Source organism: Erinaceus europaeus, chromosome 20, assembly GCF_950295315.1.
Source record: "Erinaceus europaeus chromosome 20, mEriEur2.1, whole genome shotgun sequence".
In the NCBI taxonomy this organism is placed as follows: domain Eukaryota; kingdom Metazoa; phylum Chordata; class Mammalia; order Eulipotyphla; family Erinaceidae; genus Erinaceus; species Erinaceus europaeus.
In genome coordinates, this window is record NC_080181.1 from 45490645 (window position 1) to 45503902 (window position 13258).

The 13258-nt window shown below is 49.0% G+C and overlaps 1 protein-coding gene across 2 annotated transcripts in view; it reads left to right on the forward strand.

Moving 5' to 3' along the window:
* The window catches only part of PCSK6 (proprotein convertase subtilisin/kexin type 6), a 160062-nt gene that overhangs the window by 43970 nt on the left and 102834 nt on the right, over window positions 1-13258 (forward strand). For both annotated transcript variants that reach the window (XM_060179302.1, XM_060179303.1), the window contains exon 2: window positions 11355-11459. In XM_060179302.1, coding sequence (XP_060035285.1) covers window positions 11355-11459 — 105 coding nt within the window. The remainder of the gene's footprint in view (window positions 1-11354; window positions 11460-13258) is intronic.

Below are 13258 nucleotides of genomic sequence, written 5' to 3' on the forward strand. Positions count from 1 at the left end.
CACAGCTCATGAAGCTCCCCCCACCCCACTTGAACCCAGGCCCTTGCACATGGTGATGTGTGTGCTCAGCAGGCTGCACCAACGCCTGGCCTCTAAGATCTATTTCTTTCACGGGGGCAGGAGTTCACTAGAGGGAGAGGAAGAGGTCAGAGCATGGCTCCAGTACATGTGACATGGGGGATCGAACTGGGAGCCCCAGGCAGGCAGAGTTCTGCTGTCTGCCAGCTGAGCTCTTCCCTGGCTGCTTCTGCAGTTTGTTTGTTTGTTTGTTTGTTTATTTCTCCAGAGCACTGCTCAACTCTGGCTTATGGTAGTGCTGGGGATTGAACTTGAGACCTGTGGTGCCTCAGGCAAGGAAGTCTCTTTTTTTTTTTTTTTGCATCACCACAATACTCTCTCCCCAGCCCACTGCAATTTATTTTTAAAGTGAAAATCAGAAAGATTAATTCCTCTAAAATGCCTTTTAATTTCCCCGAGGACAACAGCTCTCTGGTGAGTGTTTGCCATATTAAAGTTTGAATTTTAAATCTTTCTTTCCTGGGGAAAGCAATCCTTTTTCTGTTTTCAGACCTTGGGGCCTTCTGACCTTTTTTTGGGAGGAGGGGAGAGGGGATGGAAGGGGTCCAGCAAGAAGCAGATGAGACCCCCCCCCCCCAGGATTCCTTGGAGCATCCGAACAGCTTTGCCCTTGGCCCCGTCTCTTCCTTGGTGAACTTAGAGTTCGCTTTCCACCTGCAGAAAGGAAAAAAGGAAGCAGGGAACCTTCTAGAGTTAGGAAAGTCTGAACCAAATGTCTAGTCCCCCTTTTTAGGGACCACAGGGCTACCTGCAAGCCTGCAGGCATGTTCTGCTCAGGCCACACTTTGGTGTGAAATAGCTCACCCACACCGTACCATGCGGCCCAAGTTCAAACCCTGACACCACATGTAAGGTGCTGTGGCATATCAGATGAAGCTCTCCCACTAAGGTGTCTGTCCCCTTCCATCTAAATGCAAAAGTGGCAGGAGCGATAAAGCTGTGAGCCACTCCCCTCCCCCATTCTGCAAAACTTAACACTTGTAAAATGAGAGGTCAATACTAACAACTTGGAGGGTAGTAGTGTTTAATCTGAGAGTTGGCTGGAAGGAAGGAAGGAAGGAAGGAAGGAAGGAAGGAAGGAAGGAAGGAAGGAAGGGAGAAAGAAAGAAAGAAAGAAAGAAAGAAAGAAAGAAAGAAAGAAAGAAAGAAGGGGAGTCGGGTGGTAGTGCAGCGGGTTAAGCGCATGTGGCACAAAGCGGAAGGATCAGCATGAGGATCCCCATTTGAGCCCTGGCTCCCCACCTGCAGGGGAGTCGCTTCACAGGCGGTGAAGCAGGTCTGCAGGTGTCTATCTTTCTCTCCCCCTCTCTGTCTTCCCCTCCTCTCTCCATTTCTCTCTGTCCTATCCAACAATGACAACAACAATAATAACTACAATAATTAAAGAACAAAGGGCGACAAAAGGGAATAAATAAATAAGTTGAAAGAAAGAAAGGAAGAAAGAAAAAAGAAAGAAAGAATAATGATTTTTTTTTCCCCTGCGAACCTGTAAGAAGTTGAGCATTTTAATTACGCACTCTGGGTGGCTGTGTGTCGGCGAGAGCAATTTCGGGAGATGAGGAAATTGTGCAGGAAAAATCTTGACTCAGGTCAGGATGGTAATTACGGCAGTAACAGAGTATGTGATCATATGTGACAGAAATGGGAAGCAGGGTGTGTGTGTGTGTGTGTGTGTGTGTGTGTGTGTGTGTGTGTGTGTTAACCCATTTTAAAAATAACAACAACATGTTCATTCTCTCCCTCCCTCTTTCTCACTCTGGCCTTCCTTAATTATAAATACTAGGTAACCCAGTGTGGGCTAAATATAGGTTTTTGTGGGTACTTGTATTTACAACTTTCTTTGGGAGGAAGTCGCCAGCCCGGGCCTGTGGGCCGGATTTTACAGGCTCCAATTAGCTGTGTTTTGCTTCAGCAGATCCACTGGGACCCGTGACATTATACATTATGTAACTGGAAACTGGACTTTGTAACACAGACTTGTGACCCCCCCCCCCCATCAGTGCCAAGGTCCTCAGAGGATGTTGGCCCTGGATTTCTGGGGTAGGGTTGAGGGGGGTGTTCTGGAAGCCAGCCCACTGCAGCTGTGAGCCCCACATCTGTCTGGGGATGCACTGGGGTGAGTGGCTGTTCCAGTCCTTGTGTGGGGGTGTTTGGTGGCTGCTTATCTGCTATTCCCTGGGTGCTGGGCTTGGCCCTGCTGGCCCCCCAAGGGTGGGGCCGGATTCCTGTGGACTGAGAGAAATCTGTGCTTAGCCAACCCCCCTGCCCCCCACCCAGCCTGAATCGCTGACTTGGGGTTGACGCCTCTGCACCTGTGTCTGAGGTCATGGCCGCCGGGACCTCCTGGGTGGTAGCTCCTTGCACCCTGCGGGTGTCACAGGAAGGGGTCCCGAGTGCTGGCCTGTGACCCTGGTGCCAATCAGAGTGACAGGTAGGGAGTGGGAGTACTCTGCCATTCCAGGCACCCCACACCTACACCCCCATCCACCAGCCCTCAGTTCACCAGGGCAGAGCGCAAGCCCCCTTGGCTGGGAGGCAATGCTGGGCTTACCCTAAGTCCCTGGGGGGAGGGGGGAGTCACCCGCCCCCCCCCCCAGCTGAGAGACAGCTGTTCTGACTGCACACCCCACATGTCCCTCAACACACACATACCCTGTTGTCCAGAATGTGAGTCCAAAGGTGAGACCGTGGTGGTGGGGGCCTAAGGATTTAGGGAAGATAGTCCTGCCTTCCAGGAGTTTCCATTGGGGGCTGCGAAGGCCGGAAGCAAAGCAAAGGATCTTGCATTCTCACTGCCTGAGCCTGGGAAAGCACCCCCCCCCCCCCCCGGGCTTCCAGGAAGTGGTGGCAACGAGGTGATGGCACAAAAGGAAATCTTGCTATTGGGTATAGCTCTCTCTCTCTCTCTCTCTCTCTCTCTCTCTCGTGTAAAATAAATAAAATACATCTTTAAAAAAATTTTTAATTATTATTTTTACTTGTTGGAGACAGCCAGAAATTGAGAGGGTAGGGGGAGATAGAGAGGGAGAGAGACAGAGACACCTGTAGATCTGCTTCACCCCTCATGAAGCTTTCCCCCTGCAGATGGGGATCAGGGGCTAGGGGCTCAAACCTGGAACCTCGCTTGCACGTTGTGACTTGTGCGCTCAACCAGGTGCACCACTGCCCGGCCCCAACAAAGTAAATCTTTAAAGAGAGGAAAAGTCGGGTCAAAGGAATCATTCACAGAGCAGGTTGCCTGCTTTGCCAGGATGGAGTCCTGGCACCCCATGAAAATATCACAGCATCTGGGGAAGCTCCATTTCAAAAGTCAAAGGACCTTTAAGAAGTGACTTCTGGAGGGTGACAAGGGGTATCAGTGGTACTCTTTTTTTTTTTTTTTTTTTTTAAGATTTTATTTATGAGAAAGATAGGAGGAGAGAGAGAGAGAGAAAATGAACCAGACATCACTCTGGTACATGTGCTGCCAGGGATTGAACTCAGGACCTAATGCTTGAGAGTCCAATGCTTTATCCATTGCACCACCTTCCAGACCACTCAGTGGTACTTTTCACCAAGATGGTAGTTGCTTCAGAGCAGGGAGGTGGTGAGGGTGGCAAAATAATGCAATAATGCTAGCCTCCCCTCCCATCTCTGCCCCCCCCTCACCACAGCTGGGTGCTCACTTGGTAACTGGAGCCGTCTGTGTATGGGCACCCTGTCAGGAGCATGGGGTGCTACCTGGCTTCTGTGGGCTTAGGCCTTTGGACCCCTCCATGTGTCTCCTAGGACTTTGGCTCTGGAATGGTAAGGAGAGCACATAGCTCTGTGCCTCTCACCATGCGGCCCTGGGATGGAACCCAGGTTCCCTGGGACCACCAGTGCTGAGGGCGACACCAGGAAGAAGGCAGGATGGTCGGGAAGGGGGCTCACAGTCCAGGTCTTGGCTGTTCTCACAGTTGTGGCCTCAAACCTGCTACTTCAGTGCTCTGTGCCTCCGTTTCCCCATCTACCGGTGAGGAGCATCGCGGCCTCCAACGTGCTGAGGAATGAAGAGTGTCAATTCATCTTTACTCCCAGCTTATGCCTGGGCTGGGGCGCACCCCCAGCAAGCACCCATCGTTTTTTGGTTTTATTGCTGCCAGGCTTACTATTATTGCTGAGGCTTGGTACCTGCACAACAAACCCTGCTGTTCCTGGTGGCCATTTACCTCCTTTTATTTGATAATATGGAGAGAAATTGAGAGGGAAGGGAGGGATAGAGAGAGAGAGAGAGACAGGGACACATGCAGCCCTGCTTCAGGGCTCATGAAGCTTTCCCCCTGCAGGTAGGGACCAGGGCTTGAACCAGGGTCCTTGCTCATGGTGATGTGTGCGTTCTGCTGGGTATACCACTGCCCAGAAGGGCCCACTTAATGATCTGGGAGCATACAGTAGAAGTTAGAGAGCTCAGTGGCCCAGGAGGTGGCTCAGTGGATAAAGCACTGGAGTGGCAAGCTTAAGGTCTTGAGTTCAATCCCCAGCATCACATATGCCAGAGTAATGTCCTGGTTCCCCACCCCCAACACACACACACACATACACGCACACACACACACATACACACACACACTCAAATTAGAGTGTGTGCTCAGTGGGTGGGAGACAGGGAGAAGTTGTTCTCTACAAACTCTTTACCCACTTGTATGCTGTTATGAGTCATCTCTACATTTTCAAGTGTTTTCACAGAGCACCCCATTAAAAGAGGGGTGTTGTTGATCTCATTTCTTACAGGGTGCCTGCGAAGCACGTGTAGTTGGGTTTTTTTTTTTTTTTTTTCCTTCTTCCTGCTGTCTTAATGGGGCTAGCAGTGCTATCAGCTAAGGTGTGTAATTACAGAGTAGTGCTGAGTAAGGAGACCTGAGCATTCCACCGTCAGCAGGTGGTTTGTTTTCCGGGCTGGGCTCTCATTAGTGCATTGTGAGAAATACCACAGACGAGGATGAGGAAAGACACCGTGGCCTGTGAGCTTCTCACACTTTCGCGCATGCGCACGCTGGCACCCACGCGCACCTGGCAGACTGGAAATGGGATTCATCAGTGAAGAGCAGGTGGAGGCTGGGAAGACGCTCAGAGTTGAGCAAAAAGAAGTGGGCCATCAGGGATGGTGGGAGAAGTTACTTTCGTGTTTCTGAAGAGAGGAAGGACGAAAGGAAGCAAGGAATGGGGGGCTGGCAGGGTCCTCGAGCAGTTATAATCCTTTGAAGTCCATGGCCCTTTCATAAAGGGTCACAAAGTTACTGGCTTGAGAAGTGACACATGGGACGTGTGAGTGGTGGCCACTGGAACACAGACACTGCACCGAGTCATGGCTACCAAGTCACAGCCACAGAGACCACCCAGGATGGTGGGGGTGGGAGGCTTCCAATCCAGAAGAGGCCTCCTCCTCCATATCACTGCAGATGCCAAATGCAAATAGACACCTCTCCTTACTTGGAAGAGTCCCTGGATTTTTAGAAGGCCTGTGCAGGGCCAAGGTGGGGATAGCTCAGTGTATTAAAGCACAGGACTTGCAGGCCTGAGACCTCAGAGGTTCCAGGTTCAATCCCCGGTACCACCTTAAGCCAGAGCTGAGTGATGATCTGCTGTTCCTCTCCCCCCACTGTGTGTCATAAAAATAATTACTAATAATTAAATAAATAAATAGGCTGGTGAAACAGCTCACTTGCATAGTGCGCTGCTTTGCCATGTACATGACCCAGTTTCAAGCCTGGCCCTCACTGCAATGAAGGAAGCTTCAGTGCTATGGTCTCTCTCTCTGCTTTTCTGCCTCTCTGTCTCTACCTAAAATAAATAAATAAATAAATAAATAAATAAATAAATAATCCGATACCTCTCCTACCTTTGCATTTCTTCTTAGCAGCTCAGCTCTTGTTATATTTGTACCAGAGGTGTGGCAAGGAGTCTAAGCCCTTTTTCATATACCCAATGTCATTTACTTCCAGACAATGCCACTTACTTATCTGTGGGTGAAATAAGGGGGTTTCAGGCTTGGTGGGTTTTTTGTTTTTGTCACTGGGGTCTCACTGCTGCAAGTCACCATTTTCACATGAAAAGACAAGAGATAGAGAGACAGAGTGAAAGACACTAAAGCACAGAAGCTTCCCTCAGTGCACTGGGGCCTGACTGAGCTCGAACACAGGCTATGCCCATTACAGAGCAGGCGCACTGTCTAGATGAGCTGTCTCACCAGCTCTGATGACCGGGGCAGAATCAAGAGCCTCTCTGCTGTACAGAGAGTTTAAGGAGCAGCCCTCCTGCCCTGGGTGAGGAGGGCACAGCAGGTGGCTAGCTCTGCTGTGGACAGCCACGCTGGGCAGGGAGGGTGAGGAGGAGGAGGGGGAGTTGGCAGTGACAAACACTTGTCTTTCTGACTCTTGACAAGCCATGCTCCTTAATAGTCAGAACACCTGCCTCCTGTGCTCCCACCCTTATTCTCCATGATCTTCTGCCCAGGGTGAAAGTGGGGCATTCCTAACCCAGAGAACTGGGTGGCAAAGGGCAGAATAGTGGGACACAGGCAGATGCTTCCTAGAGACAGTGACAAGCTGAAGGGGCTGCCATTCCCCTCGTGTCTGCGTCTAAATGCAGTCATCAGCATGGGCCCTGTGAGTTGCCAACCTTTCGAGACTCCTGTTTTTATTATTTCATTTATTTATCAAATAAGGGCAGAGAAAATGAAAGGGGAGGAGAGATAGAGAGGAAGAGAGAGAGAGACACCTGCAGCACTGCTCCACCCCTCTTGAAGCTTCCCATATGGAGAGGGGGCAAGGGCTTAAACCCAGTTCCTTATACATTGCAGCATGTGTGTTCAACCAGGTGCACCAGAGCCTGGCCCTTTAGAATCCATCTCTTAGCCCCCCTGTGCCCTGAACCCCCCAATAGAAGGAGGAGTAGAGAATTCAGAAGCCCAGCTTAAATCTTTGGTTGTGAGAAGGAATTGTAGCTGTCCTTGTCTCTTCAGCTTCCCTCCATAGTGACACAGAAGGTAGACGAAGGCCCAGGATCTTGGGGGCACTCAGGAAAACTCAGTGGCTGATTCATCATGGCAGTCACTGTGAAGATTCCGTGGGATCCGTGCATCATGTAGGATGAACTTTATTCCCAAGGAAGAAAGCAGGCTTGATGCACAAGTATGCAGGACACCACAAAGTGACCTTGGCTTCCCTTAACAAAGTACTTGCATATGTAGGCTGTTAACGGACCTAAATGAGAGCAGAACAGCTCCTTCTGCTATTGGCCCCTGCATTCAGCCAGCAATGATTGGTTGCTCCAGGATACCTCATTTGCATAGAGATCTATGACAGTTCATTCCATAATAGTTGCTTTTGCTCTGAACATGAAAACCCTTCCCCTGGACCTCTGTCTGACCCTAGCTTACCCCTAACAGAGTCACTTTCAGATTTGCAGAGAGATAGCCACCTGCACCTCCTGCTGTCATTTTTCTGAGTTGGATTCTGGTTTCTTCTGCAGCTGGCTTTGTTGACTTTTTGCTTGTTTTTCTGGTGATGTCGGGAGCCTTACAAGATCACAACTTCACTGTTCTGGCATGAACTTTTCATTTATTTGAGTTTAGTAAGAGAGAGGGAGAGGAGGGAGGGAGGGAGAGAGAGAGAGAGGGAGAGAGAGAGCTGGCATTCCCTCCTGGGTGCTCACATGTGGAGCCTGGCTCTGAGAGGGCAGGGGTGTGGCTATGCTGACATCCCGCTCTCCTGGCACTGGGAGTGACCCTTCCTGGCCCTCAGCCGCCATGATGCACTAGACAACCACTTCCCCACAGCTGTGGCCTCTGCTGCTGCCAAATTCAGTCAACCCTGCGGGGACCAGCTGTTCTCTCCTTCAACTGCTACAGGAAAACAGCCCCTGGAGCCATTGCTAAGGACCAGTCAGGGTGGCCCAGGAGCAGAGTGTGCCTGGCTCTTTGAAAAGACAAGATGGGCTGCCCAGCATGGCTGCCAGGGCCACCCTGCACAGGGCCTTCTCAAGCTCAGCAGCTCTGTGCTGAATCTTGCCTCCTGCCAGCAAGCTGAACACTATTTCTTGTGACTCCTGTGACTCCGTGTCCTTAGTGGGAAGAGACTCCAGTGCCCCGAGTTAAAAGGCCAGGCATTAGGAAACATCTCACAGGGATGGTGGCGTCTTTGAGCAAACCTGTTGACAACACAGCTGTGGGAGTTAAGGCTCCCGAATAGCCACCACTCCCCCCCACCCCCTTGGCCAAATAACAGCCCTGCCTGTTTGAGGCGGGGCCTTTTGACATATCCAGCAATGAACACAGTGGAGGAGGAAGTAAGCAAGGTGCCTTATCTTGTGAGAGGAAGCATGCCAGCACTCTGGTGCAACACAGGGCAGAAGGAATGCGGTGATGGCAGTGGTGTAGAGATGTCTTGGGGTGGAAAGTGAACTGAGACACAGAATTGCTCAAAACCACTTATTGTGCATTTACTTCTTGCCCAAAGTCTTTGCTTACTCCTTCCTTTGAGAGAGAGAGATTATGTGTGTGTGTGTGTGTGTGTGTGTATAATATATATAATGTAATTATACAATTATCTGTGTAAGGTATAATTTAAGTCGTGGAACAACTCTTTAAGATAGTAGTTATTATCCTCCCATGAAAATGTGGACTCACAGAGGGTCTTGAGCCTGGGTCATTCCATGGAGAAGAGCTCAAGTTGGGAGCCATATGTGGCTTTGGCCAGAATTAAGACTCCTAGACCCAGGCTGAGGGAGTGGAGGAGAGGAGCCCTGGGGAGGAGTGAGAGCATCCCAGCTCCCAGCCTGCACTTGCTGAACACACACTAGGTTATAGACATTATGAGCCAGGGGGCTGGGGAGCTGGCGCAGCAGTAATGCACCGGCCTTGCATGCAGAACATCCCAGGTTCAATCCCTGACACGACCAGTAGCCAGAGCTGAGCAGTGCTCTAGTTAAAAAAAAAAAAGGAAAGAAAAGTAAAGAGAGAACAACTAGGCACACTGCTCTAGTGGTAGTTTCTATTCCATCTTCCCACTTCACAACTGACTTAGTCTCCGGTGTCCTGTGGCCATTAGCACAGAAGCACTGTGGAATAAGTTTGTGTGACAAGGAGATTCCTTGCTCAAGGACAAAAGGGAGACACCTGGAACTCAAGGACAGGAGGATGCCAGTATGGCGGGAAATTCTTCTGCCTTACTGCCTTCTTTTTTCCCCACCAGGCCACTGTTCAGTTCTGGCTTATGATGGTGTGAGAGGGATTAAACTTGTGACTTTGGGTGGAGGGTAGATAGCATAATGGTTATGCAAAGAGACTCTCTTGCCAGAGCCTCTAAAGTCCCAGGTTCAATTCCCCGCACCACCATTAGCCAGAGCTGAGCAGTGCTCTGGTAAAAAAAAAAAAAAAAACAAAGCAAGGAAAAAAAGAAAATCTACTAAACTTGTGACTTTGGAGCCTCAGGCATGAGAGTCTCTTTGTATAACCATTATGCTATCCACCCCACCATGCCTTCTTAAATATATATATTTACATACACACACACACACACACACACACACACACACACACACACACATATGCCAAGTAGTGGCACACCTGCTTAAGTGCACACACTATAGTGTGCAAGTACCAGGGTTTAAGCCCCTGGTCCCCACCTGCAGGGGGAAAGTTTCACAAGTGGAGAAGCTGGTCTGCAGGTGTCTATCTTTCTTTCCCCCTCTCTATCATCTTCCCCTCCGCTCCCCATTTCTCTCTGTCCTATCCAACAACGATGACATCAATAACAACAACAATAACTACAACAACAATAAAAAGACAACAAGGGCAACAAAAGGGAAAATAAATAAAATTAAAAAAAATAATAAATTAAATTAAAAATAACTAAACATACATTTTACTCATTTATTAGAGAAGCCAGTGAAATTGATATAGGAGGGGGAGATAAAGAGGAAAAGAGACAGAGACACTTGCAGCCCTGCTTCACCGTTCATGAAGCTTCCCCCCTGCAGGTGGGGAGTGGGGCCTTGAACCCAGGCCCTTGCACATTGTAGCATGTGTGTTCTACCAGTTGTGCCACAACCATGCCCTGCCTGCTTTACTTTCTTGTGGGAGGAAGGATGTAGGTGCGATTATTTAAGTCAGAAGGTCACTGTCTGAGCCTATCGAAGCCTGGGGTTAGTCCCTCACAGAGAAGGATATATTAACGAGCCAGGAACAGCCAAGGAGTAGATTCTAGCCCTGCTCAAACATCTTCAAGGAGTTGGTCATCTTATCCCCTTTGTCCATAGAGAGCACCATTCTCAGCAAATAAATCTCTTTTCCTGGGATTCTGTGGCCAGTGATGGTGTAGAGAGAATGAATGCCATCCTCACTCTGGCACACATGCTGACACTTGAACTTGGGGCCTTCATGCTGCACTCTGCCACCACGCCACCTCCCTGGGCACCAGTGCACCTTCTGATTCAGAGCTGAAAAAGAGGCCAGGCTGGCCCAGGCTGCATAGAAAGGCCTGGGAGCCTCTCGTGTCAAGTCCCTCATGGTTCACAGAGCTCTGTTGACCAGATTGCTGACTGCAACATCCAGGGAAGTTAGGTCTAGGGCGGGGCTTCTGAGAGCTGTGTCCCCATGCTCTGGGGTCACGAGTGTCTCCGGGACGAGCCCTTCCTGAGGGCCACATCCGTCACTTCTCCACTTGTGTCCAGGCCCAGGCTATAGTCTGTCCTTGCACAGCACCCCTGGCAGACAGCTGAGACACCCAGGTTGGGAGGGAGGGGGCTGGCTGCTCCTATCTGACCCCTCCCAGCCCACAAGCAGATGGCTGACTCCAAATGTGTTTTCTTTGGCTCCCTCATGGTGCTTCTCAAGTGAATGTTTGTCCTTAGATGTGTTGGTTTACCGTGGGGAGGAGAGAATGGGATTTGTTTATAGATGAATAACCCAGTGCAGACCTGAATTGACACTCATTCAGCTACTCTGGGGGAATCCCCAACCCGAAAGGGACAATAATTCAACTGAACAAACATGGCCAAGAGAGGCTGGACTTGAAATGGTGTGGCTTCACCCCTTGATTTGGTAAATGGGTGCTTCCTGGTGTTGTTTACATAGACATGAATGTCCAGGACCACACTCACACTCTTCCACACTGGTCTCCTTGCCAGAGATGAGAGATGTATCATCTCTCAGAGCAGAGTGGCCCCCTTGGAATCAAAGGGGAAAGACTCTCACAGGGTGGAATCTTTCTGTAACTGATTGGCTCAATGATGAGGTCCTATTTCCTCTTTTGCAGATTGGAAACCTGGAGGACTACTACCATTTTTATCACAGCAAGACCTTTAAGAGGTCCACCGTGAGCAGCAGAGGCCCCCACATCTTCCTAAGAATGGACCCCCAGGTACAGATCTCTGCAGGGGTCACTGGTGGGTAGTCCTGATATCTAGAGTGTTTTCTTTGTACAAAGGGGTCTGTGATTCCAAAAATGGCTGAGTCTACCATTTCCATATGATTTAGATAAATCATTAGTTCTCCATACCCACTTTTTTTAAAAAAAAATTTTATTTATAAAAAGGAAACACTGACAAAAACCATAGGATAAGAGGGGTACAACTCCACACAATTCCCACTACCAGAACTATATATCCCATCCCCTCCCCTGATAGCCTTCCTATTCTTTATCGCTCTGGGAGTATGGACCCAGGGTCATTATGGGGTGCAGACTGGTGGAAGGTCTGGCTTCTGTAATTGCTTCCCCACTGAACATGGGCATTGACAGGTCGATCCATACTCCCAGCCTGTCTGTCTCTTTGCCTAGTGGGGCAGGGCTCTAGAAAAGTGGGGCTCCAGGACACATTGGTGGGGTCGTCTGCCCAGGGAAGTCTGGTTGGCATCATGTTATCATCTGGAACCTGGTGACTGAAAGAAGAGTTAACATATAAACCCAAACAAATTGCTGCCTAATCATGAACCTAAAGGCTGGAATAGTGCAGATGAAGATTTGGGGGTTTCTGTTTTGTAGATAGCTAGTAGGCCTATTTTAGTTATATTCTAAAGGGGCCATGACTATACTAGGTGTTTTATTTATTTATTTTTTTCTGAGCATCTGATATGCAGGTGGATCCAAGTTATTGTCTGGGGATGCCCTTTTTTTTTTTTTTTTTAAAGAATTTATTTATTCATGAGAAAGACAGGTGAGAGAGAAAGAACCAGATATCACTCTGGTACATGTGCTGCTGGGGATTGAACTTGGGACCTCATGGTCAAGAATCCAGTGCTTTGGGAGTTGGGCAGTAGTGCAGTGGGTTAAGCGCATGTGGCACAAAGCACAAGGACTAGTGTAAGGATCCCGGTTCAAGCCCCGGCTCCCCACCTGCAGGGGAGTTGCTTCACAAGCAGTGAAGTAGGTCTGTGGGTGTCTATCTTTCTCTTCCCCTTTCTGTCTTTCCCTCCTCTCTCCATTTCTCTCTGTCCTATCCAACAACGATGACATCAATAACAACTACAATAAAAAACAAGGGCAACAAAAGGGAATTAAAAAAAAAAAAGAATCCAGTGCTTTATCCACTGTGCCACCTCCTGGACCATGATACCCACTTTTTCAAAGCTAGATTATTTATTTCAGAGAGAGAGAGAGAGAGAGAGAGGAAACCATAGCACCCAAGTTTCCTTCAATGCAATGTGAGCCAGGCTTGAACCTGGGCTGCATACATGGCAAGACAGCACACTAACCAAGTGAGCTATTTGGTTGGCCCCTTAGAATAAAATAAGTAAGATGGGTCATAACCTGCCAGTTCATTGGAATGCTTTGGGCAATTCAGGTGAATATATCATCATCATCATCATTTTGTTTGTTGTTTTAGTGGAACCAGGGACTTATACAGGTGTTATTTCATTGTTCTGGGTCACTTTTTAAAATTCAGGTAAAAGGTGGGGGGATATAGCATAATGGTCATGCAAACAGATTCTCATGCCTGAGGCTCCCAGGTTCCAGGTTCTGTCCCCCAAACCACCATAAGCCAGAGCTGAGCAAGTGTTCTGGCAAAAGAAAACAAAACAATAACCAAAGAGTATGTTAAAATTCAGATAAAGAGAGGCAGGGGTACACCACACACTGAAGCATCCTCCGTTCCCATGACAACTCCTATATGGTGCCACTCCTGTATGGTGCCAGGGTTCAGACCTGGATGGCACATGTGG